Source organism: Drosophila virilis, chromosome 5 (genome assembly GCF_030788295.1).
Source record: "Drosophila virilis strain 15010-1051.87 chromosome 5, Dvir_AGI_RSII-ME, whole genome shotgun sequence".
In the NCBI taxonomy this organism is placed as follows: domain Eukaryota; kingdom Metazoa; phylum Arthropoda; class Insecta; order Diptera; family Drosophilidae; genus Drosophila; species Drosophila virilis.
In genome coordinates, this window is record NC_091547.1 from 1,867,874 (window position 1) to 1,894,956 (window position 27,083).

The following is a 27,083-nucleotide window of genomic DNA, read 5'->3' on the forward strand; positions in this document are numbered from 1 at the left end:
CAATCAGAGCGAAACAACTAGCTGAGGCGCACGCTGCCAGCGCTAAGATGGCAGCTGCACACTATCGTCGTCTCAGTTGCGTAAATGCGCACACTGTGCAAATCAATGCGAAAGCTAAGCAGTTGGCAGATAGCAAAGCAGATAACGCGCGCCTTACCCGCTTTTCGCCTGTCGATTGTGTTTGGCAAGCCAGCAGCTAGGGGGTGGGTGGTGTGGCGATTGAAATCATTGTCGTCGCCGTCGTCGCAGCAACTGCGCAGCGTCACGTTAACGTTAACGTTATCATCATCGAGTCAATTCGTTTTGATTTTTTCGCATTTGTCTCAAATGCGAGCGAGTCGCTGGGCAAACGTTACGCGCTTCGTTTCGTTCCGCTACGCTGCTGCACAGCAATATTTTTGCTAGACGAGCCGTCGCTAAAATCAAAAGCCGGAAATAGCCAACAAACACACACACACACACACAACTACACACCAACACACACATGCATGGCCAAGTGCTCCCGCAGGCCAAACTAATTTGACTGTTGTTAGGCTCAATGAAATATTCAGACCGAATCGCAAGTGAAATCGCAACAAAGTGCCAAAAAGTGTGTGCTTCAATTGAGTGTTGGTAAACGCTACACCAAATACCAAATACTAAATACTAAATGCTTAAACATAAAATGCAGCTGCTAAAAATCAATTAAGTTCGCATAAACAACAACAACAACAGCAACAACAACAAGAACGACAAGAACAACAACAACAGACCGCAGTCTAGCAAATTGCGGTCTCTGTCTGTCTGTCTGTCGGACCGGGCCGGACACAGTGTCCAGCTGTCAGTTGGTCAAACATTTCATCAATAAACGATACAACTTCCGTTACACTGCGTGCTGCTCACCTGCGACGCGTACGTGTATGTGTGCGTGTAAGTGTTAATGTGCATGTGCGTGTCTCGTAAGCGGCAAGAAAACTTTTCAACTTCCGGCCAAGTGACTTCGATTTAATTTCTTTGGCTTTTTTATGGTCAAGCCATTTAATTAATTTTACTATGGCAATTTGAGCGTCTTGCCCTTTGCCCCTGGCCCATTGCGAACTCTGACCCCGGCGGTTAACTCTCTGTGCAACACACGACGGGTTCTAAGGAAAAGAAAAGGGCTCGCAAGGTGAGTCGAATGAAAATGAAGCTGAAAGTTGAGCAGCTAACAGGATTTGTATATTTGTTTGAAGAGAAGCTCGAGACAAGACTTTGATAGGTAAATCAAGTCAAAAGTAGGATTATGCATTAGCAAAAGTTCTACTAAATATGTTCAACTCTTCAAGATATAATCTACATATGCGCATATTTGTGCTCTTCCTCCCTTTACAGAGCCTGCACAAAATGAGAGACAACATCATGATTGAAATGTAATTTGGTGCACAACAATTAACATACATATACTGTGATAAGAGGAGTATACGAGCAGATTCCTGGCGGGTCTGCACAAACGGCAATTCAATTAAATTGAAATTCTAATTAAGATAACTACGTTAATATTAATTTTGGCTGGCGAGCCCAAACACAGACAGCAAAGGCGACAAGCTGTCGACTCTATCGATACGCAACTTCTCGGCAAGCATGCTGAACAATCTTGGGGCCAATGTGCTGGGTAAGTCAAGTAGTTTGTAAAACGAGTGGGGGAGTGCTGGCAGGGGGGGGGGGGGGGGTGGAGAGGTGTGTAGCGTATAATATTGTAATTAAGATCGCGCAGTGAATTGCGCTAATATATAATAATATGTGCATTAATCTGTCCGCCTGGCCGATGGCCATAATTAAACTAATTTCTTGAGCATACGCTCGCTGGCAACGGGTCGCCTCATATATGATGTATTTATGTGTGTGTGTGTGTGTGTGTGTGTGTGTGTGTGTGTGTAGTTACTTCCGAGTTGGAAGCTGAGCCATCGATGCCGCTAAATGGCCTATAATTGAGGCGTCTAAACAGCTGGCGCCCCGTGTCGCGTGCATTTAGCAATAATTAAGTTGTATTTAACTAGCTCGCATTTTTTTCCGTTCTTCTTCTTGCTGCTGTGGGTGTAAATGTCTGTATCTGTGTGTGTGTGTGTTAATTGGCATAATTGCTCTTTTAAATATGCCGCAAATTGTAAATTACATTTGCATTTGGCTCCGGTTCACGCACATAATTATCAGTTTATATTGTGCACTCATAAATATATATATATACCATATTTTTTAACCACATTGTTGATCATTTTTCAAGCACTTTCAATTTCGGCAATCAAATTTATAGCCTAGCCAGGCAACTGCAGCAACTTTGCAGCAACTGCAACGGCAGCTGCAACTGCAGCTGCGATTCGCACTCGAATGAGTTATGTGCGCGCTTTTATTGAATATTTTGCCCGCACTGTAGCTGCAGCCAGTAATTAATTACTTTTATTAATTTATTGCCCCTTTGCCGCGCAGCCAATTGCCAACTGCCAATGGCCAAGCCGCTGGGCATACGCGGCGTATGCGCAATTTTGTGCCATTGCCCTTTGGCCATAAAAGAAATATGGTAAAAATATTTTTATTTACATCCAAATATTGTCTCTAAATGAAAGTGTGGCCAGAATATTATTAACAACACATGCAAAGCTAGTGTTGTGAGTTGAATTTGTTGATATAAAAAAAGTAATCAAATAATAATAACAATATTTCATTCAAAATTTAAAGTTTTAAGAGTGTGCCAAATATATATGAAAGAATTTTTGGAATGTTTGGAAACTTGGCAAACGCAATTCTACTCTATGCTTGATAAAAACCAAAAAAAAAATGATTGCATTTAAAACGCATTCGCTTCTCTTTTAAGGCTTAAACAAAACTATAAATTTCAATAAGTTGTCATGCAGGCAAACACGCCGAAAAATCCTTTCTGCACAAACAAGCCAAATCCTGCTGCTGCAGCATGCCCTCCTAATAAATTTCATAAGCCTCGCCGCAACAAACAGAACAAAAAACAAACGGAACTATGCGAAGCAACAGACGGCAACATTTGCATATTACGTATACGCTGCGTAGGCCCGAGCAAGGCAAGTCAGGAGGGGCGCGCGGTGTTGAGGGGGCGCCCAATTAAGCGCAATTTGCATGCAAAAGAAACGCGTTTTGCGGGCAGCTTCGTGCTGTTCTCTCTCTCTCTTTCTCTCGCTGTCTCTCTAATGCCCATTCAACATTTGCAAATGTTGTGTGGCGCGAAAAACTTAAATCGTTGGACTTAGTGCCGGAAAAAGGGGCGGAGGGTGCAGGGGTGGGCTGGGGGCATTTGGAGTGGCAAACAAACATTTGTGACTGTGACTCGACTCGGCATTTTTCGTGCCCGGATTAATTAAATTAATTTCACGATTGCATTTGTAATTTGCCTGCCAGCCAAGAGCACGCTTTGGCCCTGTGCGTTGGCATTTTTGCGGCCGCCAGCGCCAGTGAAATATGTGCTGAGCGCCAGCCCCCCGCTCCACGGTCCACACTCCCCACTCCCCTGGCGCCCAATGGCCGCCTTGGGGCAACATTTGCATCGAAATGTTTTGCGGCTGTTGCGGCTGCAGCAACTGTTGCTGCGGTTTTCACGTACAGCGCACCAATCCATAGGCCTGACCGCACAATTTCCAAATTTCAATAATTATGCGTGCAGTGCATGCAACTGACGATTGCAACTGCAACTGCAACTGCAGCAGCAGCAGCTAGTCCTTGTCGGCCATATATTTTGCGGCAGATATTTGCAGCTGCAGCTGCAGCCGCCGCCAAACTGATTTTGCGCAAATTGTGCAAATTGCTTGCGCGATAAATTCATGTTTGCCAATTTTAATTAATTAATCGCTTTGTGCGGTTTTCGTGCAACTCCACCAAGCAAAATGGCCGCCCGTTGTCAGTTGTACAACACACACACACACACACATACGTCCACATAGTTATGTGTACGCTCTGCTTGTAATCAGTTGGGCGCCGCCATGTTTATTGTAGCTGCGGGCATTATACAGCATTCAACTAATGTCACAACGTTGCCATTCCAAATTAGAGACATCTATGATTGATTCCATGTCCAATTAGTCATCATTATGGCCAGAGATACAGCAGGTAGTTAGAGCATAAAGACCTGAAACAGTAGCTGTCCTGCCGGATATATCTGCCATAAAAGTCTGGTGGGTGCCCAGCTGGCATTATGCTTGCTATGATTACTTTGCCCAAGGGCCAAGCAATGAGTGCCATTTAAGAAAGGAATTTTAATTTATATAATAAAATAAAGTAAAGTAAGCGAAAGTGAAGGCCGGATTGGGAGCTCCTAGATGGATTGTGCTTGTTTTGATTACCGTGTCCAAAGGAAAGTCGCAGTTCAAACCCACAGCTGAATTATCGTTGTTATAATTGCTTTTTAAGTTATGTGAGTGTCACAGCACTGTCACATACTTTTATTATAAAGAAAGTAACTAAATGTGATTAAAAATTGTACATCAAAGAATACTGAGGTTCGCGTCCCAATTGCATTTTTGTAAGGTATTCATAGTTAGTTGTTCATTTCTATGTAAACCTTGTTTAATTGAATAGTTTGTGTATTGTTGCCTTTTGTTGCTTATAATTCTGGAGTGGTTATAGCTTTAGACTCGGGACATGATAGATAGAACTTGATGTATCAGACAACCTGTTTGTACCTCAATTCCCTATAATTCTCAAAGGAATCTAGTTTCACATTCTGTTCACTTCGTAGTAGTACATTCGCATTACTGTGCTTTCTTTCGTTCAGCTCTTAGCTCGAGTGCTACTAGCTGAAAAATATTTGTTTCGACTCGCAAATGCAAACATTTGGCCAGCAAGTGTCTGGAGCTCACACAGATTTACAGTTGCAGTTCGATTGCAGTTGCAGTTGCAGCCAGTACTCGGCTTTGTTTTTCGTATTTATGTGCCACAACTGTAAAAGCGCTGGATGAAATTAAAGCTAGACCAAAGCGCGCGATTTCAAGAAGTGGCGCTATTTGGCCAGAGCCCAAGCACAGCCAGCTCTCTACGGCCACGCTCGGAGCAAGTCGAATAGCTGAAGGAAGCAGCACACCTGAATGCTAAAAGTCGCACTTCTTGGAGCAACGGCCCTGGCAACGAGCTGCGAGCTGAGCTCCGAGTCGAGCTCCAAGCTGAGCTCCGGGCTGGGCTGCTGCTCCGTTCGAGCGTAAACTGTTTGACTATGGGAGCTGCAGATATCGCACCTAACACCGCGCCTTAAATTTACCAATCACGACACTGGAGCAGCCATCAGTTGGCCATAAAGCTCGAAAGTTTGTTGATGCTGATGCCAATGCGTGTTGGCCCTGTTACAGTTGCAGTTGGCAGTTGACCAACTGCTTTTAACTGTAAATGCTGCAAATAGTCAACAAGCAACTGGCACGGAAGCAGCTTTCAAGCTGTGCTTCGGGCGTGTTTTTTTTCCTTTCTTCAATATTTGACAAACGTCAATGTTGCAAGTTGATGGGACAGCATGCGAGTGTGTGTGTGTGTGTGTGTGTGTGTGTGTGTATCTGTATGTGTGTGTCTCTGCGTCATGTAAGCGCTGTCGTGAACATCGAGCGCGTCAAAAATCGCTAATGAACAGTAGCCGCGCTGGGTGTATGTGTTAAAATTAGCACTTTGCTGGCAACGCTTTAAAAGCGACTGCACAACAACAAAAACAACAAGAACAACAACAACAATCACTGGAGAATAGGGGAATGTTGGTGTTTTAGTCTATGGCTATCACAGGCCAGGCTACAAAAACTAAAACAGCAGCAAGCACCAAAAGACTTTCCTGCTTTTTGTACCCTGTAAAAATAAAGCCATATAGCAGCTGTGCATATGCAGGGAAAAAGACAGAAAGAAACAGCTGCGAAATAAGCATATATATACCTGATCAAGACGAGCTCATGTCCATCTCTTTAATTGAATCGGATAATTCGCTCTGTTTTTACCAATACCAAAATATATCGATTTGTAGCTAAGCCTTTTACAATTTTACCTTTGACAATGTATTGAGAATTTCCTGAGTTTTCCCAAAATCGATAAGTATTTACTTTAGGTTACGACTACAAGGAGATCTAAACCAATTCGTAGACTATGAAAGATTCAAGTTTTTATCTAGTTTTCTAAGAAGCAATAAATATTGATATTAAGTCTGTCGCTTGCTTAATAGTTCTAGAGATTTTTTTTTTCGAGAATCCACCCAGTTTTGAAAAAATCTATGACCATCAATATTAAGCCAAGTCTCTCTGTCATCTATGACATATCAAGACTTGTTTCCTGCCTGTGTTTCTGAAATGTATGAATGCCAACTATCTTACTTACACAGATCCACAATATCTTAGTTTTTGGAAGCTTAGCAACATTCGTCCCTCAAATATGGTTTACAAGTACACGCCTTTTCGACCCGAAATCGATAAATACCGACGTTTATTTAAGCATTTTTAAAATACGAAAAGCTATTCAACAGAAGAGTATTAAATTATATCAGAATAAATTGCCGCTAACCTCAAAAGGTGGCATATATCTCTTTATGAGTGCTTGACTTGATGGGCCTCTTCAAGCACTGAAAGTGTCATAACATTCAGAATTGAGTGAAAATTATGTTTTTCTTCGAGCGTATTGGGGTGTCATATTTTGGCAAACATGTTTACAAGGTAGCCGCCAGTCGTAGCTGCTCCGATTAGAGCACTTGTTAATTTATGTGGCGCTGCACTCGTTGGACTTTTATGAGCTGCTAGGCTTCCAGCAGTGCAGAGCAGCTTCCAGCTTTCGTTCAGATTGTCCGCTTTGCTGTGCCCCGCCTGGCACCTGTTGCTGCTGCTGCTGCTGCAGCGTCGGGTCGCAGCGCTGTGTTGTTGCGCCTTTGTGAAGATGCCGAAATTTTAACAAGTCCATTTGGAAAACAATAAAAATCATTGATGCTGCGCTCGCTCACAGCCAACATCAAAGTCGGCTAATTGAAAGCAATTGGAATACCCTTCCATACCCTACCCTAGCTAGGTCTACCTTAGCCTGGCTTGGCCTGGCATATAATATGGACTATGGCATTTGCATTTGGGAAGGTTTCGCTTTCAACGGAAATTGCACACTTTTGCCTACGCCCACACCTTCACTCTATGGTGAATACTCTTTGCTTTGAGGCATACGCATAATTATATGAAAATCATGACAACATCACGAACTAGTCGTGCCCAAAAGGTTATGTATGGAGACGAGAGTTCGCATCAACTGGCGATGAGTAAATGTTTGACTTGTAGCAGAGTTGAAATATCAAAAGATACACTCACACACACACTCGAACGCATACACACACACACAGAATCAATGGCAAAAGAGTTGAGCTGTTGTTGCTGCCGTCTCTCACACATCTCTCACAGGCAGCGCCTCGCACATAGATGTTAAAAATTCCAGACGGTACACGTTGAAGTTGAGGTCTCCGACTCGTCGACTCGTCGACTCTGCCTCTATATATCCACCCCACTTGGCTCTATTTGTATTTGCCTATGATTCGTGTTTTATTTTTTGTTTCTTTCGTGATATTTCCAACTACTGTGTTGTTGTTGTTGGGCAGGCCGAAAAAAAAAACAGCGTTACGTAGTCAAGTGAGCTAAAGGTAAAACTGAAATAAAAGGGGTTACGCTCACAGCTCACACATGTATCTGCAGCTATGTATCTGCAGCTGTGTATCTGTATCTGTATCTGTATCTGTCTCTCCGCATCGCACCTCAGTCGGGCTACTGCTGTTGCCGACTCTTCGCCGTTTGTTACTGTTTTTGGCATCTTTTGAATGACAGGTTGTTGAAAAATTCAATTTATCCGATCGCCGCAGTTCGCTCCGAGCAATACATACAACAAGTCGAAACTCGCGACGGCAAAGCGCGGCAACGTTTCAACAAAAAAAAAAAAACTCAAAAAAAAAAATTAAATTCAAAATAAAAAAAAGCATATTTAGTGTCAATTTTTAATTAATCACAGGCTACAGTTAGGCGCTGCGTATAGATTTCACATAAATCAACAAAAATTCCGACGGCTTTTCAGCAAACTTTTACAGCCTGCCTACAGTGGGTGTCAATTGTGAGTGCACCTCTTGTGGTCACATTTCATTTACATTTAATTAGTGTAGACACTTACTACAGCACGCACACACACACACACACACACGCGCGCAGTTTATCAATGGCTTAACCAGCATTTCAATTAAATTATATATTTAATTTTAAATATAAAACAAAAAAGTGTTTTCTGCTTAAAGTAAAGGATTTTCAGTTAGTTGTAAAACTTAACAAAATCTAAAATTGTTTAGATTTAAAACAATTCAAAAACGAAATGAATAAATAAATAAATATCGAATAATAATATATGAATAAAATATTGTGATGAATAAAAAGAACTTATGAAATTATTTAAATATATAAAGAAGTACTCACACGGACATTTCTTAGTGAAATTCGTATTTGAAAAAAATATAACATAAAAAACATTCAATTAGATGAAGAAATAACTAATAAAAGTTTTTGTTTCATACTATATAAAAATATTAATAGCTAAAAAAGGCTACTTTATTCTACAATCCGTAAATATAATATATAATATTAGATGGATATAACAAAATTGAATAGCTAATAATAATCGAATATATATAAATAATTAAAAAATTGATTACATAAACATGCACGAAATATTCAATTATCATTCTCTAATATATAAAATATTAATTAGTAACCAGAATTTATTATATATAACATAATATATACTTAACAACAAATAATATGTGCATTTTTTATATATACTTAGAGTGTTTAATTAAAACTTAATAAAAGACCAATTATTATATTTCTAAACAAATAATAGTTGGTCAATTTATTATATGATATAAAAAATAAATAAACAACTAAATAACAGTCCCAGTTCTATAAATATTTAAAAAATATAATCTATTAATTATATTCTATAAATACAGACAATTTCTTTGACTTTGACAGACTTTGTCAGCATATTTTAAGACTTTGCTAACAAGTTCGTCCTTTTATCTTCAATCTTAAACCTGTTGGAAATTGTAATCGTGACACTAGAAGCGAAAGCAAAGCAAAACAATAAAACACTCAATTTTTTAGCTGTGCTAGTAAAAGAGATTTCTTTTCAAAATCTTCGTATTTATAGTGTGCTAAAACCCGCTAGCCGCTCAGCCTAAGATTTGTATTTATACTAAAATCAATAGTCAATATTCAGTCAACACAAAACCTGAAACATTTGCCAGTCAACTAATCTATAGCTTTCCCTTTCTCTCTACCTTACTCTCTCTCTCTCGCTCTCTCTCTCTCCCACTCTGTTGGCGAAACAGGCCCCAAGGATTGTGATCTACCCAAGGCGGCAATTACAGCACTTCACGCGGGCGTCAATAGCTTTGGCCAGTTGCCCGTCGCTCCGAACATTGCGGATCTTGGCGGAGGTGGAGCTGGACCCGGCGGCGGTGGTGCGGCGAGCATTGGCGGGGTGGCCCGACTGCATGTGACTGGGGGACTGTGCGACAATGGCAATGCACTGAATGGTGCCAGCAGTCACGGCAGCAACAACAACAACAGCAACAACAACAACAACAGCAATAGCAACAACAACAGCAACAACAACAACAACATGCAGCAACAGGATCAGGTGAGCATGCGCTGTGAGAGACTTCTCTCTCTAGCAAGAGCGCGAAAGAGAGAGAGATAGAGTCTCTCCCTCTCTCTCTCTCTCTCCTTCTCGCAGTCTTCTAGCAGCAAGTAAAAGCTGAATTTTTAATAATCCATGTTCTTTTCGATGTTTTTTTCCTCAAAAAACTCTGCTATGCATATAAAAATAAATACAAAAAAAAAACCAATTCGAACCAAAAACTGATTTGCCAAAAACCAAACAAAATAAACGCAAAACCAAAAATCAAAAAAATATCAAAATAAAATATAATATGTGAATGTGTAAATTGTGTGTGTTGAATTGTGTATAAAAATAATTGCAATGAATAAAAAAAAAAGTAAGTGTGATTTTATTTCCATATGTAATTTATGTAAAGCAAAAGAAACCAAAAAAAAAAAAAAAAAAAGAAATGCAAAAATTAACTAATTTAGTTGCTACGTTTAGTTTATTGTCTTTAATTGTAGACTTAGTGCTAGCTACTCTTGTTCTTGTTCTTCTTCTTGTTAATGTTCATGTAATTGTTGTTGTTGTCGTTGTTGTTGTATTTGTAAATTAGTCGCTGCCAACGCTGTCACACTCAAGCCGGGTTTCCCCCCGTTCTCTGTGCGCTCTCCTTTCTTGCAGCACCTGGACAAAAACAAGCAGAAAAGACACCGCACACGCTTCACTCCCGCCCAGCTGAACGAGCTGGAGCGCTGCTTCTCCAAGACCCACTATCCGGATATATTTATGCGCGAGGAGATTGCCATGCGCATTGGCCTCACCGAGTCACGTGTCCAGGTGAGTCAGCCCCTTCCCTTCACACTCTATACTCTACACTCTATACTCATGTTGTCGCTAAACTTTGTGCGGCTTTGTTGCGGTCGCCGCGTCTCGCATTTGACTTTCGGTTAGCTCAATTGACAGTTGCCCGACTGTCAGTTTGACACTTAACGTTTAGTTTAACATGACAAATGCAAAACCGCAGCCGCTTGCAACGACCAAACAAAATGCAGTCGCGGTTTGAACTCAACCAAGTCGAGTTTTAGTGGCTTTTGTGCTAAATGCCTCTGACTTTTGGCTTCAAAATCTTTGAAACACATTAGCTGGAGGATCGAGCTCCGTATTCCTTTGCTGCCTCAATATAACAAGGGAACTTACAAAAAAATACTTGACAGCTGTTACTATTTTAACAGCACTGCTTAGAGCTTTTCCTTTAACATATGCTTAAATTGTGTTCTATTTTATTAAGAAATGAATTCGAACGCGAAACGTTACCCACCAAATATTTGAACCCTTTTTATACAAAGAAGACTCTAATGAATTTGAACAAAGATCTTTGCCTCTGGCGATTTACGCGCCTTTTCCATACTTGCAGAAGGATAACTTTCACTTAATTTATTTCATACCCAATCTGTAAGTGTAGCCTTTACTTGAGGAATAAGGTCGAGAGTTTCTCTGCCCAGATCAGATCAGGGCATCTTTGAGGGAAGTATGGATTCTCTCTATAAGGCAGCTCTTGCTCCGTTTAAGCAGCTTTGTTTTATAAAACTCTCTAAATTTTGTATTTTATAATTATCTGATTAATATTATTATTTACTTAAAGCTGTTTTACTTTTGCGCCAATATCAAAAGTTATACTCCAATCATTTCTATTTCTTCTTATTGACACACCTAAAATATCGTTCTCATATGTGTCCAGCGCAATTTCTGAAAGTTTGCACACATTCTACACTTATATAGTATTCCTAATTAGATTATAAACTATTTATTTTGTTTATTTAGCAAACAATTAGCAAGTAAATATACGAAACGGATTCAAAGTTATTAAACCTTTTGAAGCACAAACAGCGAGCAGCAAAAATTTTCATCTGCCTCGAACTGCGGCACCAGTCGAAGTCATGAAAGTAATATAATATTAGATAAATAATAAATATTATATTTAATATTGAAGCTTAGTTTTCTCACATTAACTAGAAAATCGATCTTATATGTGAAGTATTCTACATATTTCCCTACCTGACCCTTGTCGCAGTTTCCATCTTGATTCTTTTCCTTTTATCTCTTTTTTCATTGTTTATTTTTGCTTTTTTCAAATGTGAATTTTTGCTGGCGCGCGCTTTAATTCACAATTTCCGTAAACTTTATGAGCATTTTGGCTGCACTCGCGGTCGCTCAGCGCCATTTAAGCGCCCAAAAATTATACTTTATTAAAGCACATAAAGTCACATTTAGACGAGGCTCCCCTCCGCCCGCTCTGCCCTGCCCTGGCCCTGCTCCTGCTGCTGCTAGTCCTGCTCTCTCTGTGCGACTTATGACTGCCGCAGCCAGCACAAAAAGTTTGCCAAGCCAAGCCAAAACACACACACACTGACTCACACACACACGCATATATATATATACAGACAGCTACAGTGAGCATTATCCTTTTGCGGCTGGCGCAGCTCCCTAGCCATTGTTGTTGTTGTTGCTGTCTCTGCCATTATCCTGGCCGCTGCCTGCCTGTGGCGTGCGCCTTGTCCTTTTGCATGCGGGCGGGTTTTGTTTATGCGACAATCGAATTTACTGCTTCATTAAATTTGTGTTTAAGCTTCCGCTTCCTGCAGTGCCACTCCCGCTATCCCCTCCCCGCTCTCCCTAGCACACTCTCTCTTTCTCTGTGTCTCTGTGCAAAACTATGCATCTGGCGAATTGTTTTGCGGTTTCTATGAATGCCAAAAGTTGGCCCAGCATTTGCTTCTTATTGGCCGGCCCATTCAACGGGTGCTTTGGCAGGCCCCCTTTCCCGCTACCCATCTTTCCTACTCGTACCGCTGGCTAAACAATTAGTTGCCTGGCCATGCCCACGGCCGACTTCCCTTTTTTTTCGCGCCAGCCTAACGGATGTGCTACTTTGATAAATTGTTTTAATAATTGCGTATCAGTGTCTGGCTGTTAATGTATCCTGCTCATCCGGCTGACGGAACGATCCGGGTCCAGTTCGAGGGAGACGGCCGGCTGGATCGGGGGGAGTGTGAGAGGGTGGGGTTTGCTGCTGGCTGTGCTATTAACACGCTATAATGTTTGATTTTTCGTTGTCGTTGGCTTTTGCGGCTTATGGAATGTCAGCCCTTTGGATTAGCAGGGACTTATTGTTGCTGCCACAGCCACTGCTGCCGCTGCCACTGCTGCCTTTGCCTCTGCCACTGCCACTGTTAATAAAATTAGCATATAAATTAAGTTTGCATGCTGTTTTGCCTGCCAGACCCACTGTGTGCTGGCCAAATGCCTGCTGACACACATATTACATATTTATACGCACCATTTTATTTGAAAACTCGAGAAATACGTAAGAGGCTGCGCGCCACGCCCACGTCCACTAAAAACTGACGCCCATTTGATATGCACACACACGTCTGGCCCTAAATCAATCTACAAGGATTTGCAGCTAATGACGGCATAAAGACAGCCCCAAGCCGTCAGCCCCTAAATGCGCCCCCAAACAACACAAAAAAAAAAGGTTTGCGTCTTAACACGAAAATCAAGTCAAGCTAAGAAGTCTGTGCGTGTGTGTGTGCATGTGAGTCGTGTGTGTATGCCTCTGTCTGTTAGCTGCATAAGTTATGGAGCTCACGTAGCTGAACTACGTGGCCAAATACAGGATATGGAATACAAAATATGAGCTGCTTAATTATGCAGGCTCCAACAGAAAATACATATATATACTTATATATATTTATATAGAATATAATATAATTTAATAAACTATAAATAACTTAAGAAAGCAAGTACGAAGTACTCTAGACGCCATCTTCTCTTCTCCTTTAGGCCCTTACTATGGCTGATAAGTTGTTGAATAACATCGGTGTTCATAGTCCGATCTTTAATTTGAGGGGATAAATATGACAAAAAAAATGTGGCATACACCAAAGCGCAGAGCTCGAAATCATTTTTGGGGCGAATGAAGAGAAGCATTCAAAAAGCGAAATATTGTTAATCTGTGTATACTAAACTTTATACCAAGTTTGCTGTAGCTAGCTCTTTTAATATTCGAGTTATACTTAAATAAGCAAGGCTCAAAATCGATATTTATCGATATCGTGACAGTGGAGAAAGATATCGCGAAAGTAACTGATAGACTCGTGCTGTATTACAAATTTCGAGTCCGTAGCTTTAGTAGTTTCCGAGATCGCACGGACATGGCTACAGATATGGTTAGAAACAAGAATTCGATAACGATTTTAATAGATTTTATTTAATTCTCGATTTACTTTATTTACCCAGTTTCAAAGGGCCCACAAATCTGTGCAGAGCATTAACAAATGTAATCGCATAATACGATAGAGATAGGAGGAAAAATAGTGGAAGTGGAAGTGGAAGTGTGGGGTTGGGTAAGGTCGTCAGCCAGCGGGTGGTGCAATTGTTAATTTGTGTGTGTGTTTTACGCACCGCTCACAGCTAGAAATGAACAATTTGCGTGGTGCATTAATGTTAAGCGTCTTAGGCACCGCCCGTGGCTAGGCAATATGCTTGTCACACACGCAGGACGACTGCAGCTGGCAAGGCCACGTGAGCTGTAGTGGGAGGAGAAGGTGGCGGGGTTCACTACCAAATTGACTTATCATGATTTTACAGTGTGGCCGTTGTCAAAGCATTGTGCTTGGAATGTTTTGCGTTTATTGGTTTGTTTATTAAATTGTTGCAACGTGGCCCAGCAGCAGCACGTGCCACACAGAACAGACAGGATGGGAACCAAATGAATTTCTCACATGATTAATTTGCCTGGCAACTACAAAGGGCAGCGGCGGGGGCGGGTCCAGGACGAAGGTCCGAGGCATGTAGCTAAGCAGACGAAGCATGCAGCACGGCATGGTTACAGTGGCAAGTGGCAAGTGGCAAGTGGATGAGGCACTTGCACACAGTCATTCGGCATCGAGCTGATTTGTCGAGTGGCACAACTTGGGCAAAGTTTTCCAGTTAATCAGCCACTAAAAATTGTTTAAATTCATAATTTGTGTTTGCTTAGTTTGAAGCGTTCGTTGCCAGAGAAATGAAAAGCATTTCTCTTGCTGGAAATTCTCAACTTAAGAGATTGCATTTTGAACAGTTCTTCGAAATTTGCGAGAGTCTTGTCTAATGCTCAGTTGCTCTGTATGAATCCATTTTTTTATTTCCAAGAATATCTCTCAGAAAACCCTTTCAATAGATGGTTCCTTTAAAGTTTCAGAATTAAGAGCAGAAAATACCCAATCTCATATATATATCCTTGATTAGTATCAAGAACTTTGTCCAAGTCTTGAAAGTCTTTTTCTTGCAATAAAAGACTTTAGGTCGTTTTTTTTAGCCAATCACAACATTTCAGTTCACACAGCGAATTATTGCGCTAATTGCATTGCAAACTGAATCATCAAGAAATTAGCACTCGTAAAAGGATATGAGGCATTCGATATTCATATAATTGCATTTATATTAACAAAAAGTTACTCACCTGCAACTTGGCATGTTGATAATTTGTTAGGGTTCGGTTATTGAACGAATATTCGTGGGGATTACAAACGAATATTTCCGATGAGTTGTAAATTTTTTGCTGAGACACTTCACTCGGGTTCCTGGTTATCAATTATCAATCCATAACTGCAATAATTAGGATAAAACGAGAAGGTTAGTAACTTTTTCTTTATATAAGACTTTTTGCTTAGGTAGAGAACATCAAGTTTATATGCTCTATTCGCGAGCTTCTTCTTTTTCCTTATGTATTTCTTCTCGTAAAGACCCTCACTTTGTGAAGACGCTCTCAACCTTAAGCAATGAGTTATTATTACTTTTCCATGGAAGTGTGGGGAGATATTCAAAATCTTAAATATTCTTAATCTATGTATGATATTCGAGAACCTATATTCCAAGTTTGATGAATCTAGCTCATATAAACCTCGAGCCAAGACTCTAAAGCGATATTTTTCGATATTATGAAAAAGAGAGCAGATATCGACCAAAAATTGATAAACTCGATTTGCGTGTGATTTGTTGGTTGCCAAGGTCGACACTTCCAGACAGAAGTACAGACAAACATAACTACATCGACTCGGCTCTTGATGCTGCCCGAGATTGTATATACTTGATAGGTTTGGAAATGCCTCCAATTGCCTGAGACGTATAACAATTAACTCTTCAGTCATTTTCAACGTCTGTAAAAACAGTCTAAGTTTAAAAATCTTCACATGGCACATCTCTTTAATCAGGGCCCTAACAAAAACTTGAGCCAAACTTCCATCGATTGGCCGCAGAGCCAGAAGCATCGAGACCCAAAGCCAGCCCAATCCAAATCCAAATCCAGACAGCGGCCAGTGATAAATTATGGCCTCGAGTTCAGAGACAACTAATTTATTTGCTGAGCCTCTTAATGCCGCCTCAATAATGGCCCACTGGGCGACCGATTGATGGGGCAGGGTGTTTTGGGAGGCAGGCTGAGGGATTTATGAGGTGCTCAATAAATGAATTTGACTAGAAAAGTGCGCCACATTTGCGACCAAAAAAATAGATGAAAGCCAGAGGCGAAAGGAGAACAGCTTCAGCTTCAGTTTGGAGCGCGTCTGATAACCATGGCATCGCGTTTTAATTAAACTTTAATTGAAATACCAAAACGAAAATATGCAATAGCAAAAAGTAAACTGGAGATTGGCGACTGGCGACTAGAAGCAGGAGCTGCTGCAAGGAGCAGCGGGAGCTGCGTATCCTGTGCTGAATTAGTTGCTGCTAAAACTTTAAAGCCAGCTCTTGGTGCACAGGAGAGAGAGAGGGAGTGAGAGAGGTGCACAAATAGACAGAGAAAGCCAGAGAGAGAGAGTCTGTGTGTGTGAGAGAGAGAGAGAGAGAGAGAGCGCCTGGGGGCGGTTCGCATAAAATGCACATAAAGAGCATCAAGAAAATCTGGCACGCATTCTGTTTATGGCATATGAAGCAATTTCAAAAGCAATTTCGTTGATACTTTTCATTGAAATGTTTGTGTGAAAATGGCGTGCCAAAGTGTCCAACGTTGGCTTTTTGCTCCTCCGGCACACTGTCCATGGGGATAAGCGACTGGGGAGGCTAGCCAAAGGGAGGGGGGGCATTGATAAATGAAAAGGTTCACATTCTTGATACTTGCACAAAAAGCGTTTGGTTTGCTTCCTTTTTGCCAATGAAAAAAAATCAACAACACAAAAAAAAAAAAAAATAAATAGAAAAGAAAAGAAAAACTCGCTGGGAAAACGGAAAATTTCGCTAGCCACGAGCTGCGCATGCTCCAAACGTGCAGCAACATTTTCGGGGGTTGCATTGCGTAGCCAAAAATCTGCAATGGGCTCTGAGCTGCACTTTGGCCTGACCCCAACACCCCCCTCCAGCTCCCGTTGCCGCTAGCCAGCCTGCGGCACAACTCTAGACAGTGTCCGCCAAAAGTAATGCAGCTCTAATGCCAGTCAATGGACGCTAATGCTAACTATTTCATAAATTCGCAACGTCTAAGCCTAAGCAGCAGCCCAGCTGGACCAATAGTTGGCAACCCCCAGCAGCGGACCACCCGCCCCAGCCCCAGGCAGTTGCCAACTCCCCAGGCCTAGGGTGGGCGTCTGTGTGAGTGTGAGTGAGACGGGCATAGTAACAGCAGCCAGAACAACGGCGGCGGGTTGGATAAAGCCAAGCGTGGGCGGTTGGTCTGAGGGGATTGTGGGGCGTGTGGAAAGTGTGGGGCAGTTTTCGGGCGGGCAAGTCGCAGCAAGTGTCGCTGGGCGCGCTCGTAAAGCAGGATTTAAAGGATAACATAAAATAAATCGACTCCATTTGTGTTCCACAACAACAACAACAACAAGAGGTCGCTTTATGAATTTATACGCAGTTTTTATATGCGCACGAATGAAAAGATATTGGCCGAAAAGCGATTTCCATAAACCACTCAGGAGCACAGCCAGGGCCCGTTCGGCCCGGTTCGGCCCATCAGCCAGTTGGCCAATAACAATAAAAAGCTGCTTCAGTCGAGTTCGAGTCGAAATTGTAGCCAAAGACAAGAGCCAAAAGACTTCAAAGGACAATCATAATGCCAATTCGCAGAGAACGAGAGAGAGCGAGAGGAAGTGAGAGAGAAAGAGAGAGAGAGAGAGAGTTGAATGCTTTTCAAGTGGTTATTTCATTTTGCCAGGCTGCCAGGTTGCCAGGCCACCAGCTCGCTTCAAAGAAAATGCAATAACCTGGCCAATTGATTTTTGATTATGCAGCAATAACAACAGCAACAGCAACAGCAACAGCAACATATACTCATAACTGCAAGCTTAACCAGCAAAAATTGTCAATAAAAACAAGCCAAATATTATTGCACGCGCTGCCTCTCTCTCTCGCTCTTACACAGAAGACCATTCGCTCTCCCTCTACCTCTCTCCCTGCCAATCAAATGTTTATTAATACACAGAGTCAAGCCTGTGTTTGTTCTGTTTGTTCTTGCTGGCCAACTGTGCCGTTTCGGGCTTAATAAATAATATTTGCATTTGCAGCTAATCGAATTTTGATTGCAATTTTCCGACTCTTTGCCGCTTGATAGTTGGCAACGCGATTTTGCTGGCTTTTTCTGCTTCACAATTGTGATTTATATTTCTGAAATTGACTTTTCAAGTGGCTGGCAAAGTGCATTTCTATGTACATATTGCAGCTGTGCCCCAGCAATTTGCCACTTACTGTCGCTTGTCTGTGGCATATGCAAATATGCCAATACTATGACAATTCGCTGCAGTTTTTGCCGCGATTTCGATCCCTGCAACTTTGTGCTCAGACTGTTTAACTATATTACATGTGAGTCCTAGTTTCTTTTCTTACTATGAACTTCAATCAAGGCACAAGTTAACCGAAACAAACCCGAACAGGGCATATATTTCTTCAAATATGATTTGGCTTGAAATGTGAAAGCTCAGCTTTAAAGCAGAAAAATAGTTACCCTTGCACTTATCTAGTCATACTCAGTAAAACGGACATTTGTTAATTTTCAATTAAATTGTTTCGTTAACATTTTAAAAATAATTAACAAGCCAGAACTTGAACTTAAATCAAGTTCACGAAATAAAACTTAAGGCACGAAGCTGGTTCGAGGGCAATTTTAATGGCAGTTCTATTTTGGATATATACTGTATACACTCATGGCTAAAATAATGGGTACAATATAGGCAAATATATAACATTTGATTATAAAATCTGACTGCAATGTACGAGCTTTTTTAATTTCATTTCAAATTGAAAGAAAAACAAAATGTGTTTTCACTTTCACTTTTTACTATTTTTTGATATTTTGAACATGACTTTTTCCTGCCTATTGCCAATACAGAATTAAATATATTTGCATCTAAAGCAAAACTGTGGCTAGTGTACTTATAATGCTGACCCTGAGTGTGCCAGGCAGGCAGTGTGACAGCTGTTTATTAGCCATAATGTGCAATTAATGTTGCATAACGAGCTGCTGAGACGACACAGCGACAAGGCTTAGTCGAAAATTTCACAGATTTGCCATATGACAGACCATTATAAATGGCTGGCAATCGCACACACTCTCGCACACACACACACACACAAAGGCAGTTAACAGGTTCACGTTGATAATAAAAATAGCATTGGGTCTTTGACACCAGCCGCCCCCTTAACTGAGCGCACCCGCCGACCCGCTGCACGCAGTCATAAAATCAAAGCAAATCACTTGTTATCCCATTTGGCTCAGTTTCACAGCCAACTTCACCCCCCCCTCCCCTTCTCATTCACCGTCGACCGGCTGCATGTCATTTGGCAGCTACTTAATTTCTGACTTGCAACCAACCCCCTTTTTGGTCGAGCCTCTGGGCTCTGGGTGCGCCGGATGAGCATATTGTGGGTGCTGCTCCGCTCCTGCTCCTGTTGTTGTGGTTGCTGCTGCTGGTGCTAATATTTGTGGCCTGCCGCAAGAAATTGCTTTTTCATGAACTTGACTCATTTATTATTTGCAACAGTTTCCTGCCGCCTGCCGCCTGCCCGCCTGCCTGCTCGTTTCTTCTTCTCTTATTATTGTTGTTGTTCTCACACCTTTTGTCTGTCTGTCTGACCTTTTGGTGGTGTTTCTTTTTTTTTTGTTTTTTTTTTTTTTGCTGCTTGTTGGTGTCAGTCGCAAGTGAAAATTAAAAGTCCAAACATGAAAATGCTTTTGTTCGCAGCATATGGCTGAAATTTTTGGAAAACCGGCTTTTGCTTTTGCCCTCAGCCCTGATTGCGTTCTGCTCCATTTGCCGAAAGAGCAAAAACCAACCCGGCCGGTATTCGGCAGCGGGGTGGGTTTTCTTTGGCGGCAAATTGAAGTATTTTGTGCCCTGAAATTGCATTTGCATGTGGCAAGTGCAGGAATTCCAAATGCATGCAACATTTGCAGAACGAAATTTCGGGAGAAAAAGAAACTTAAATTATGTTCATGGAGCAAATCGTGTTTTTGAGTATTTCAATACGTTTAAAGTTGGGCCCGCATTTTGTCTATAAAATATAAAATGTGCGTAAGTTTAAGATTTCGATTCGGTTTGAAAAGTAAATTTGAATACATTTCCAGTTGTTTTTCATTTAGATGCTTTTGATTCAGACAAAGTCCACATAGATTTCGATCAGTTATCATTTCTTATCGATAGCAATTCGACTCTAAAACTTTTGAATTTAAATGGACTTGAAATAAGGAATCTATTTCGATATCGAAAACCTATAGCTGAATAGAAATCTCGACTGATCTTCCCACACTTCAACCTCTTTTTTTATATGTTTTAAATATTTATGAACAAATCAGATTTTATAGTCTTTATATTTAGCTATTTTATAGCTCGTTCTTTTTGTCTCAATTTCATAATCCAATAAATCAAATCTTCTATTTATTGGAAGCCACAAAAAAAAAATGGCCCGCCCCTTGCAGGCACTCGCTCGCATCTGATAATTTATGCATAAGGGCGAAGCTTAAAAAATTACCGTCAAAACACAATTTAACGCGGCTAAAGGAGCGTCAATAAGGGGAAGCGAGAAAGAGAGAGAGGGAGGGTTGGGTAAAAAGAAAATAAAACAACATGCACACAGTGTCTGGCGCACAGACACACACACCCCACACACACACACACACAGAAACACACGTATATGTGTGTGCATAAAAAATAAATGTTTTGTTTAACCGACATTTTAACGCCTATTTGCGTGCCGTGCACGTCATGCACGTTATGCCAATTTAATGGGCACAGCGCCTACAGCTAGGCAATGACTTTTGGTTTTTACACGCAAGCCCACACAGAGAGCGAGAGAGAGAGGAAGAGGGAGATAGAGAGGTAGAAGAAGCAGCTGGATAAATAAATAAAGCGAGCAAAACATAAAAAGGCAAACGCCAAAGACATGCGAATGTGGCAAGCAAAATAAAAGAAGCGGCCAAAATTTAATTGTCGTAAACAAAGAGAGAAGGCGAGAGCGAGAGAGAGAGCGAGAGAGAGAGAGGGAGCCAGACAGTCAGACGTAGTCTTAAATTATTAAATTAAAAGTTAATGAATAGAGCGACGCATAAACACGTAAAAAGCATAAACAAGTCAAGGTCGCTGCCGTCGCAGTCGACGTCGCAGTCGCCCCCTGCTGCCGCACCCTCCACCCGCCGTGTGGCACATTAGCGTCCCTTGTGCAACATTGCGCGCATACTTAGTGGCACGCTGTCGATCCTGCTGCTGCTGCTGCTGCTGTCGTCCAATAGTTGTCGCTGTCTGTCGCTGATTGTTCCCCTCTCTCTCTCTTTCTCTTTCTCTCTCTCTCTCTCTGTCTCTCCCGCCATCCCCCTCTCTCGTGTCTGCCTCTTTGCTGGCCGACATATGACAAATACGCTGGGGACCATCAGCATTACAAGCAAAGTTACTTTGCACAAAAGTTGCCATTTTTCTTTGCCTTTTCTCGGCTTTGATTTTTACTGCTCTTCCCGCGGGCACATCGAAATTGTATACGACATGTGTCATGCCTTGAAAATGTCCTTGTTGCCGTTAGAAATATAGCCATATTCCTGATCAGCAATAGTCCTGTCTATATAGTCGTGTCTGTCCAACTGCCCCTCTGTCTGACTGTGTGTCTGTCTGTCGTTCTCTTTGCATACGAATTCAGGATCAAAGCACTATAGCATATAGCTGTCATAGAAATGATGCTACGATCGTTAATTTCTCGTAAAAACTAGTGTTCCTTTTATATTTAAAGTTATCCCGACTAAAACTGGGCACTTATAAGCTTTAGTCTGTTCCTGATATGTACCAGTATTATATCATTTAACTTTATGATGCTTCATATCTTTTGTAGCATTAGTTTTTGTATGAAGAGTTTATTTCGTTTTTCTAGATATCTTGACAAGCTTCAAAACGTTTCTTATATGTGCGCCAATTCGCATCACGCTGGAATAAATAGGATATTTAGCTGACTTAGGAACCAGACGGAGAAACTAGATCTTTGTAGGGATAGCAAATGGAGTCTATGCAGGGATACAAAAATTGAATCTATGTAGGGGTAGAATATCAAGTAGATGTACAAGAAGAAAAGCATACATTTATAAAATCCAAAAAAAAAAACCTTTATTTCCATATCCTTACTAAATTGAGCAAAAAAACGGAAAACATTATAAAATATAAACAAACCTAATATCGGTATTCCATATCAGCTCTACTTCTACGCGATAAAAATATAAGCCCGCTAAATCTGGCTAATCTGGCCATTTCTACAGCCCATATCAGCCACATGTCGTGTCTGCGAGGGTATTTAGGCTTCGGCTTATCCGTGATAGTTGTTTTTTTTTTCTCTACTTGGCTTTTGGCTGTTTATGTTGTTTTTGTTGTTGTCTGTTTCGCTCGTCTTGGCCATTAGTTGTGGCCGCTGGCGCTGACTGGCAGCGCGACGCGGTGACAGCTCAAGATTGCCACGGATGGCTGGCTGGCAGCGTTTATAAATACGCGACACGGCAACGTCGAGGCGATGCTGGCGAACCGGCGCACGGTTAAGTTGTCAACCCGCCGCGTGATGTGGATTCGCCAGCGGATTGTGTCGCTGTCTTTGTTATGCACGGCGGAAAAATCGTTTCCATGTCACAAGTCATTCACTCAGCAAAGCTTTATTTAGCTAGATTTTCCTTCCTTTTTTTGTTTTTTGATGTATATTTTCTGAGAAACTCTTTGGTTGAAGCTGCGGCACATCAAACAAGCTGCAGTCGCTTCTGTCCCCTAAAAGCAGGCAACACTTTTTGTAAAGTAATTTGCCGCTGTGTGTGTGCGTGTGCGCGTGTGTGCGAATGTGTGTGTGCTGCTTGTAAATGTCAAAACCTCAACATGTCTACACAGCAGCCTGTTTGTCCTGCCACTTGGTTCTTATGCATATATGGAAATGCCAATTTCAAACAACCCACACATCCGACATGGGCCTCGGACCGCCTCCTATACCTGCCCTCAGCCCTAACCCTATCCCTAGCCCCTCATTTGGCCAAGGCAATACCTGCCGATAAGACAAAAGCGAATGCGGCTGACCAAAGATGCGTTGGGGCTGTGGCAGCTGCTGCCAAATTGTTGCCTTGTCTGTGACTGCGACTATAAAGAATTTACATATGGAATTTATGCGCGTGTGTGTGCGAGTGTGCGAGTGTGCAACTTTGTGTGTGCGCCGAGACATGTTTTGACTGTCACGACGGTAATTGATCTCGATTAAGGCCATGTACGAGAAGTCGCTTAACAAGCAGACAACACATGTACACACACACACACACACACATGCACGCACACACACACACACGCTTACACACATTGAGCCCACTTGGCCACGGTCTTAAGGCTTTGACTGGAATCAGCTTTAATTAAGCTGCAATCAAGGCAAAATCGCTTTATTTAAACCAAAAATTAAATAAGAAATTCGCTTTAGTTTTATTTATGCACTTCGGCATATATAGAACACATCTAAATCGGATGTATACCCCAATTGTATAATTAGCTACTTGAACTAAAAATCTAAGCTTCAAATCAAGTCTTACAATATTTCCGGTATGCTCAGACCCTGAGACCCTGTTTCAATAAAACAAAACAGTTTTCCCACTTACAGTTTAAAACTGCCTTGGGTGTACAGTTTGAGAGTCACTTGTGGCATAATCAAAATCAGTAATAGCTGCTGTAAAAGTAGTTTAGAAACGCATCAAACTGTGTTGCTTAGTATGCGGCTTTCAAACTGTGACTTAAGGTACTGTTAAAACTGTAAAACTGTAAAATATAATATTACTTTTTATGTGGCTTTCAAACTGTGACCTCAGCATTTTCTGCCCGCAACAAATTCGACACATTACTCAAAGACCTGTGCTGCTTTTCATTTCAGGTCTGGTTCCAGAACCGTCGCGCCAAGTGGAAGAAGCGCAAGAAGACCACAAATGTGTTCCGCACACCGGGCGCCCTGCTGCCCTCGCACGGCCTGCCCCCATTTGGGGCAAACATCACGAACATTGCGATGGGCGACGGACTCTGCGGCACAGGAATGTTCGGCGGCGATCGCTGGAGCGTGGGCGTCAATCCCATGACGGCAGGTGAGTGCACAAATGAACTAACCAAAAAGGAAACATCTAACTATATCCTGTCCAACAACAACTATCTTTACGCTTTGCGGCTGGCCCCTGAACAGGCTTCGGTCAGCTAAATCAAACCTCGCCGCTTTCGTCCACGCTGAATAGCGGCCTCAATTCGGGCATTAACATGGGCTCCGCCCTGGGTGCCGGCACCTATCAGCACTATGGCCTGAATGCTTTGGGTAGGTGCGCCCCACACAACAACCACAACAACCACAACAGCCACAACACACCACCCCAAGACTACCCCTAATTAAAATCACATGAAAAAAAAACTTTCCATTTGCGTTGACATTTTTTTTTTTTTTGTATATATATATATTTCATTTTACCCCCCTCCGCAACGATTGCTGCTTTATTTATTTAGCTCTCGATACAATCCAGTTCGGCTGACAATTGCCGAAACACGACAACGTTTTCATTTCTTTGAACTCATAACACTTTTTTTCGGTAGCAGGCAGTAAGAAAAATAACACACATAAATAAAAGCAGAAACATACGAATAATTTATAGAGCTCTCTGGCTATTTCGCTTCGGATTTTTGTGTATTTGCTCGCCCAATTAACAGGCAGTCGTTTAATTTTCAGGAATGCCCCAAAGGCATTCTGTGCGACACGTCTCCGTCTCCGACTTTGAGTTTTATTTGATTTCGTATAGTTGTGTTAATTGATATTTTGGAGACAGGTTTTTTATTTTTTTTTTATTTTTCCTTCTTTCAAAGTTTTCATTGTTACACTTTATTTTATTTCGTTATTATTTTTGGAAGGTTTTTTTTTTTAAACTCTGAACTGCAGTTGCGTTTGTTTAATCGTTCTCTCTCTCTCTAGGCGACTCGATGATGTATCAGCACAGTGTAGGCGGGGGGGTAAGCTGCGGACCGGGCGGCTCCCCGAGCGCCACCACGCCGCCCAACATGAACAGCTGCTCATCGGTGACGCCGCCGCCGCTCTCCGCACAGCCCACACAGAGCGAGCTCAATGGCGAGCCTATGGTAAGTGCTGCAGCCGAGACACAAACCCAACTGTTAACATAACACTGCTATTGCAGACGCACCACCAACAACAGCAGCAGCAGCAGCAACAACAGCAAGCACACCAACCCCAGCAGCAACAACAAGCTCACCAACAAACCCTAACGCACCAGCAACAGTCAGCAACACCAACACAGCAGCAGCAGCAACAGCAGCAGCAGCAGCAGCAACAACAACAGCAGCAGCAACAACATCAACAGCAACAACAACAGCAGCAGCAACAGGATAGCGGCAATTTGCTGCCGCACTGTCACCAGGCCATGCAGTCGCCAGATGGCGCCACCGACGAAGATGTCTGGCGGGGACACAGCATTGCAGCGCTGCGGCGGCGAGCATCCGAACTAAACGCAACAGCAATTCCTTCCTATTTGCATCATGCCGCCGCCGCACACAACAATTACGAGCACCACAATTCGGTCTACTGAAATTTGTTGAAAAGCTTTGAAAGCTTTTCGGATTACGGTTTTTCCAATTGCGGCACTCACGAGTTCTAAAACAGTTTGACAGCCACAGGGCGCAGCAACAAGTTTTAGTTTTAACTTTAACATATTGTACAATTTATCAGTTAACATTAGTTTTTCTTCGTTTTTTTTCTTCTTTTACACAAATATTTTTTTAACTCAAAAAAAAAAGACTATAATGAATGTAAACCAAGTATACGAGAGCGGAACTTGAGCTAAATTTTGTGGCATTAACTAGCGCAACTAAAACCCTATACGAGCCCATAAATGTATTAAAATTACGCGTAAAACATAAAAAAAAAAAACAAAAACATAAAGAAAGTAGTTCTGCCCGAACTCAACGAATTAATTCTTTAGCAATTAGTAAACAATTATAACATAAATATTCAAGCAGAAGATAAAGCAGAAAAAATCACACACAACGTATACGAATTGATAAAAGTCAAGGAAAAGAAAAAACAAATAAGAAGAAGAAAAAGAATTGTATAAAACAAACATTTTTGCATAGCGCTCAGAGTTGCCTATAGAAGAACATTAAGGCTCACAATAATTTTTGGTATGCTTCCGAGCAGCTTAAATCTTGATATATATACACAACTATACATATACACATATATATATATATATATATATCTTATCTAGTTATTATGTAAACGTAAGCTTAGTAGATGTAAACTTAAGTGTTGTTGTTTTTGTGTATAGCTCTTCTCTGTTTAGTTCTTTTGCCTATACTCGCTCCTACATATAGAGTACTTGCTTATATACATACATGCATGCATGCATGCACACATGCATACATGCGCACATGCAAGCATGCATACATGCAAACATATATTGTTTAAATGGAAATAAACTATGAAAGAAATACATAAACAAATCATATAGCTAAATGTATCAGCCACAAACCGTACAGTTTTAAATGCACAATTAATTAATGAATTAGATGAGACATCAAATGGATTAATTTGAATACGTAATATGCTCGCGAAACACACCCGAGTCCATACATATAGATACACGCATTAAACACAATTATGGCATATACTTGTAATAGACTCTCTTCTAATGTTTAAGCCTAAATTTAAACAGCAAACGCAAATGAAAAACTACAAAAAAAAAAAACAAAAAACCAAAAAAAAAAAAGAATAAAAACTATATATATATATATTATGTAAAACACGAAAATGAATATGTATGTAATTATGCGTATTATTAAATAGTAAACTAAATTAAATATGAATTGAACGTGATTTAAATAACAGTAAATTGAAAAACTATGCATTAATAAAAACTGATTTCAGTGTAAATGTTATGCGATTTGCGATTTAGCTTAACTTTTAATTATAAGCAGCTG

The 27,083-nt window shown here is 41.2% G+C and overlaps 2 protein-coding genes across 6 annotated transcripts in view; one reads left to right on the forward strand and one right to left on the reverse strand.

Annotated features, from left to right (window-relative positions):
- Rx (Retinal Homeobox) overlaps positions 1–15,251 on the reverse strand; it is a 59,644-nt gene extending 44,393 nt beyond the window's left edge. For both annotated transcript variants that reach the window (XM_070209621.1, XM_032435932.2), the window contains exon 1: positions 15,113–15,251. The gene's annotated coding sequence lies outside the window, so the exon portion shown is untranslated. The remainder of the gene's footprint in view (positions 1–15,112) is intronic.
- On the forward strand, positions 333–26,961 carry otp (orthopedia homeobox). Of its 4 annotated transcripts, none has more exons than XM_070209628.1 (8): positions 333–1,147; positions 1,351–1,630; positions 9,335–9,645; positions 10,312–10,446; positions 23,995–24,199; positions 24,295–24,420; positions 25,066–25,229; positions 25,286–26,961. In XM_070209628.1, exons 2-8 carry the CDS (start codon positions 1,600–1,602, stop codon positions 25,691–25,693), a joined length of 1,380 nt encoding a protein of 459 aa, XP_070065729.1. In that variant the 5' UTR covers positions 333–1,147; positions 1,351–1,599; the 3' UTR covers positions 25,694–26,961. The 4 variants fall into 4 exon arrangements, with proteins under 4 accessions (XP_070065729.1, XP_070065727.1, XP_070065730.1 ...); XM_070209626.1 differs by having other exon boundaries at positions 334–1,147; positions 10,291–10,446; XM_070209629.1 differs by lacking the exon at positions 24,295–24,420 and having other exon boundaries at positions 337–1,147; positions 10,291–10,446.
- The last annotated feature ends 122 nt before the right edge of the window (positions 26,962–27,083 follow it).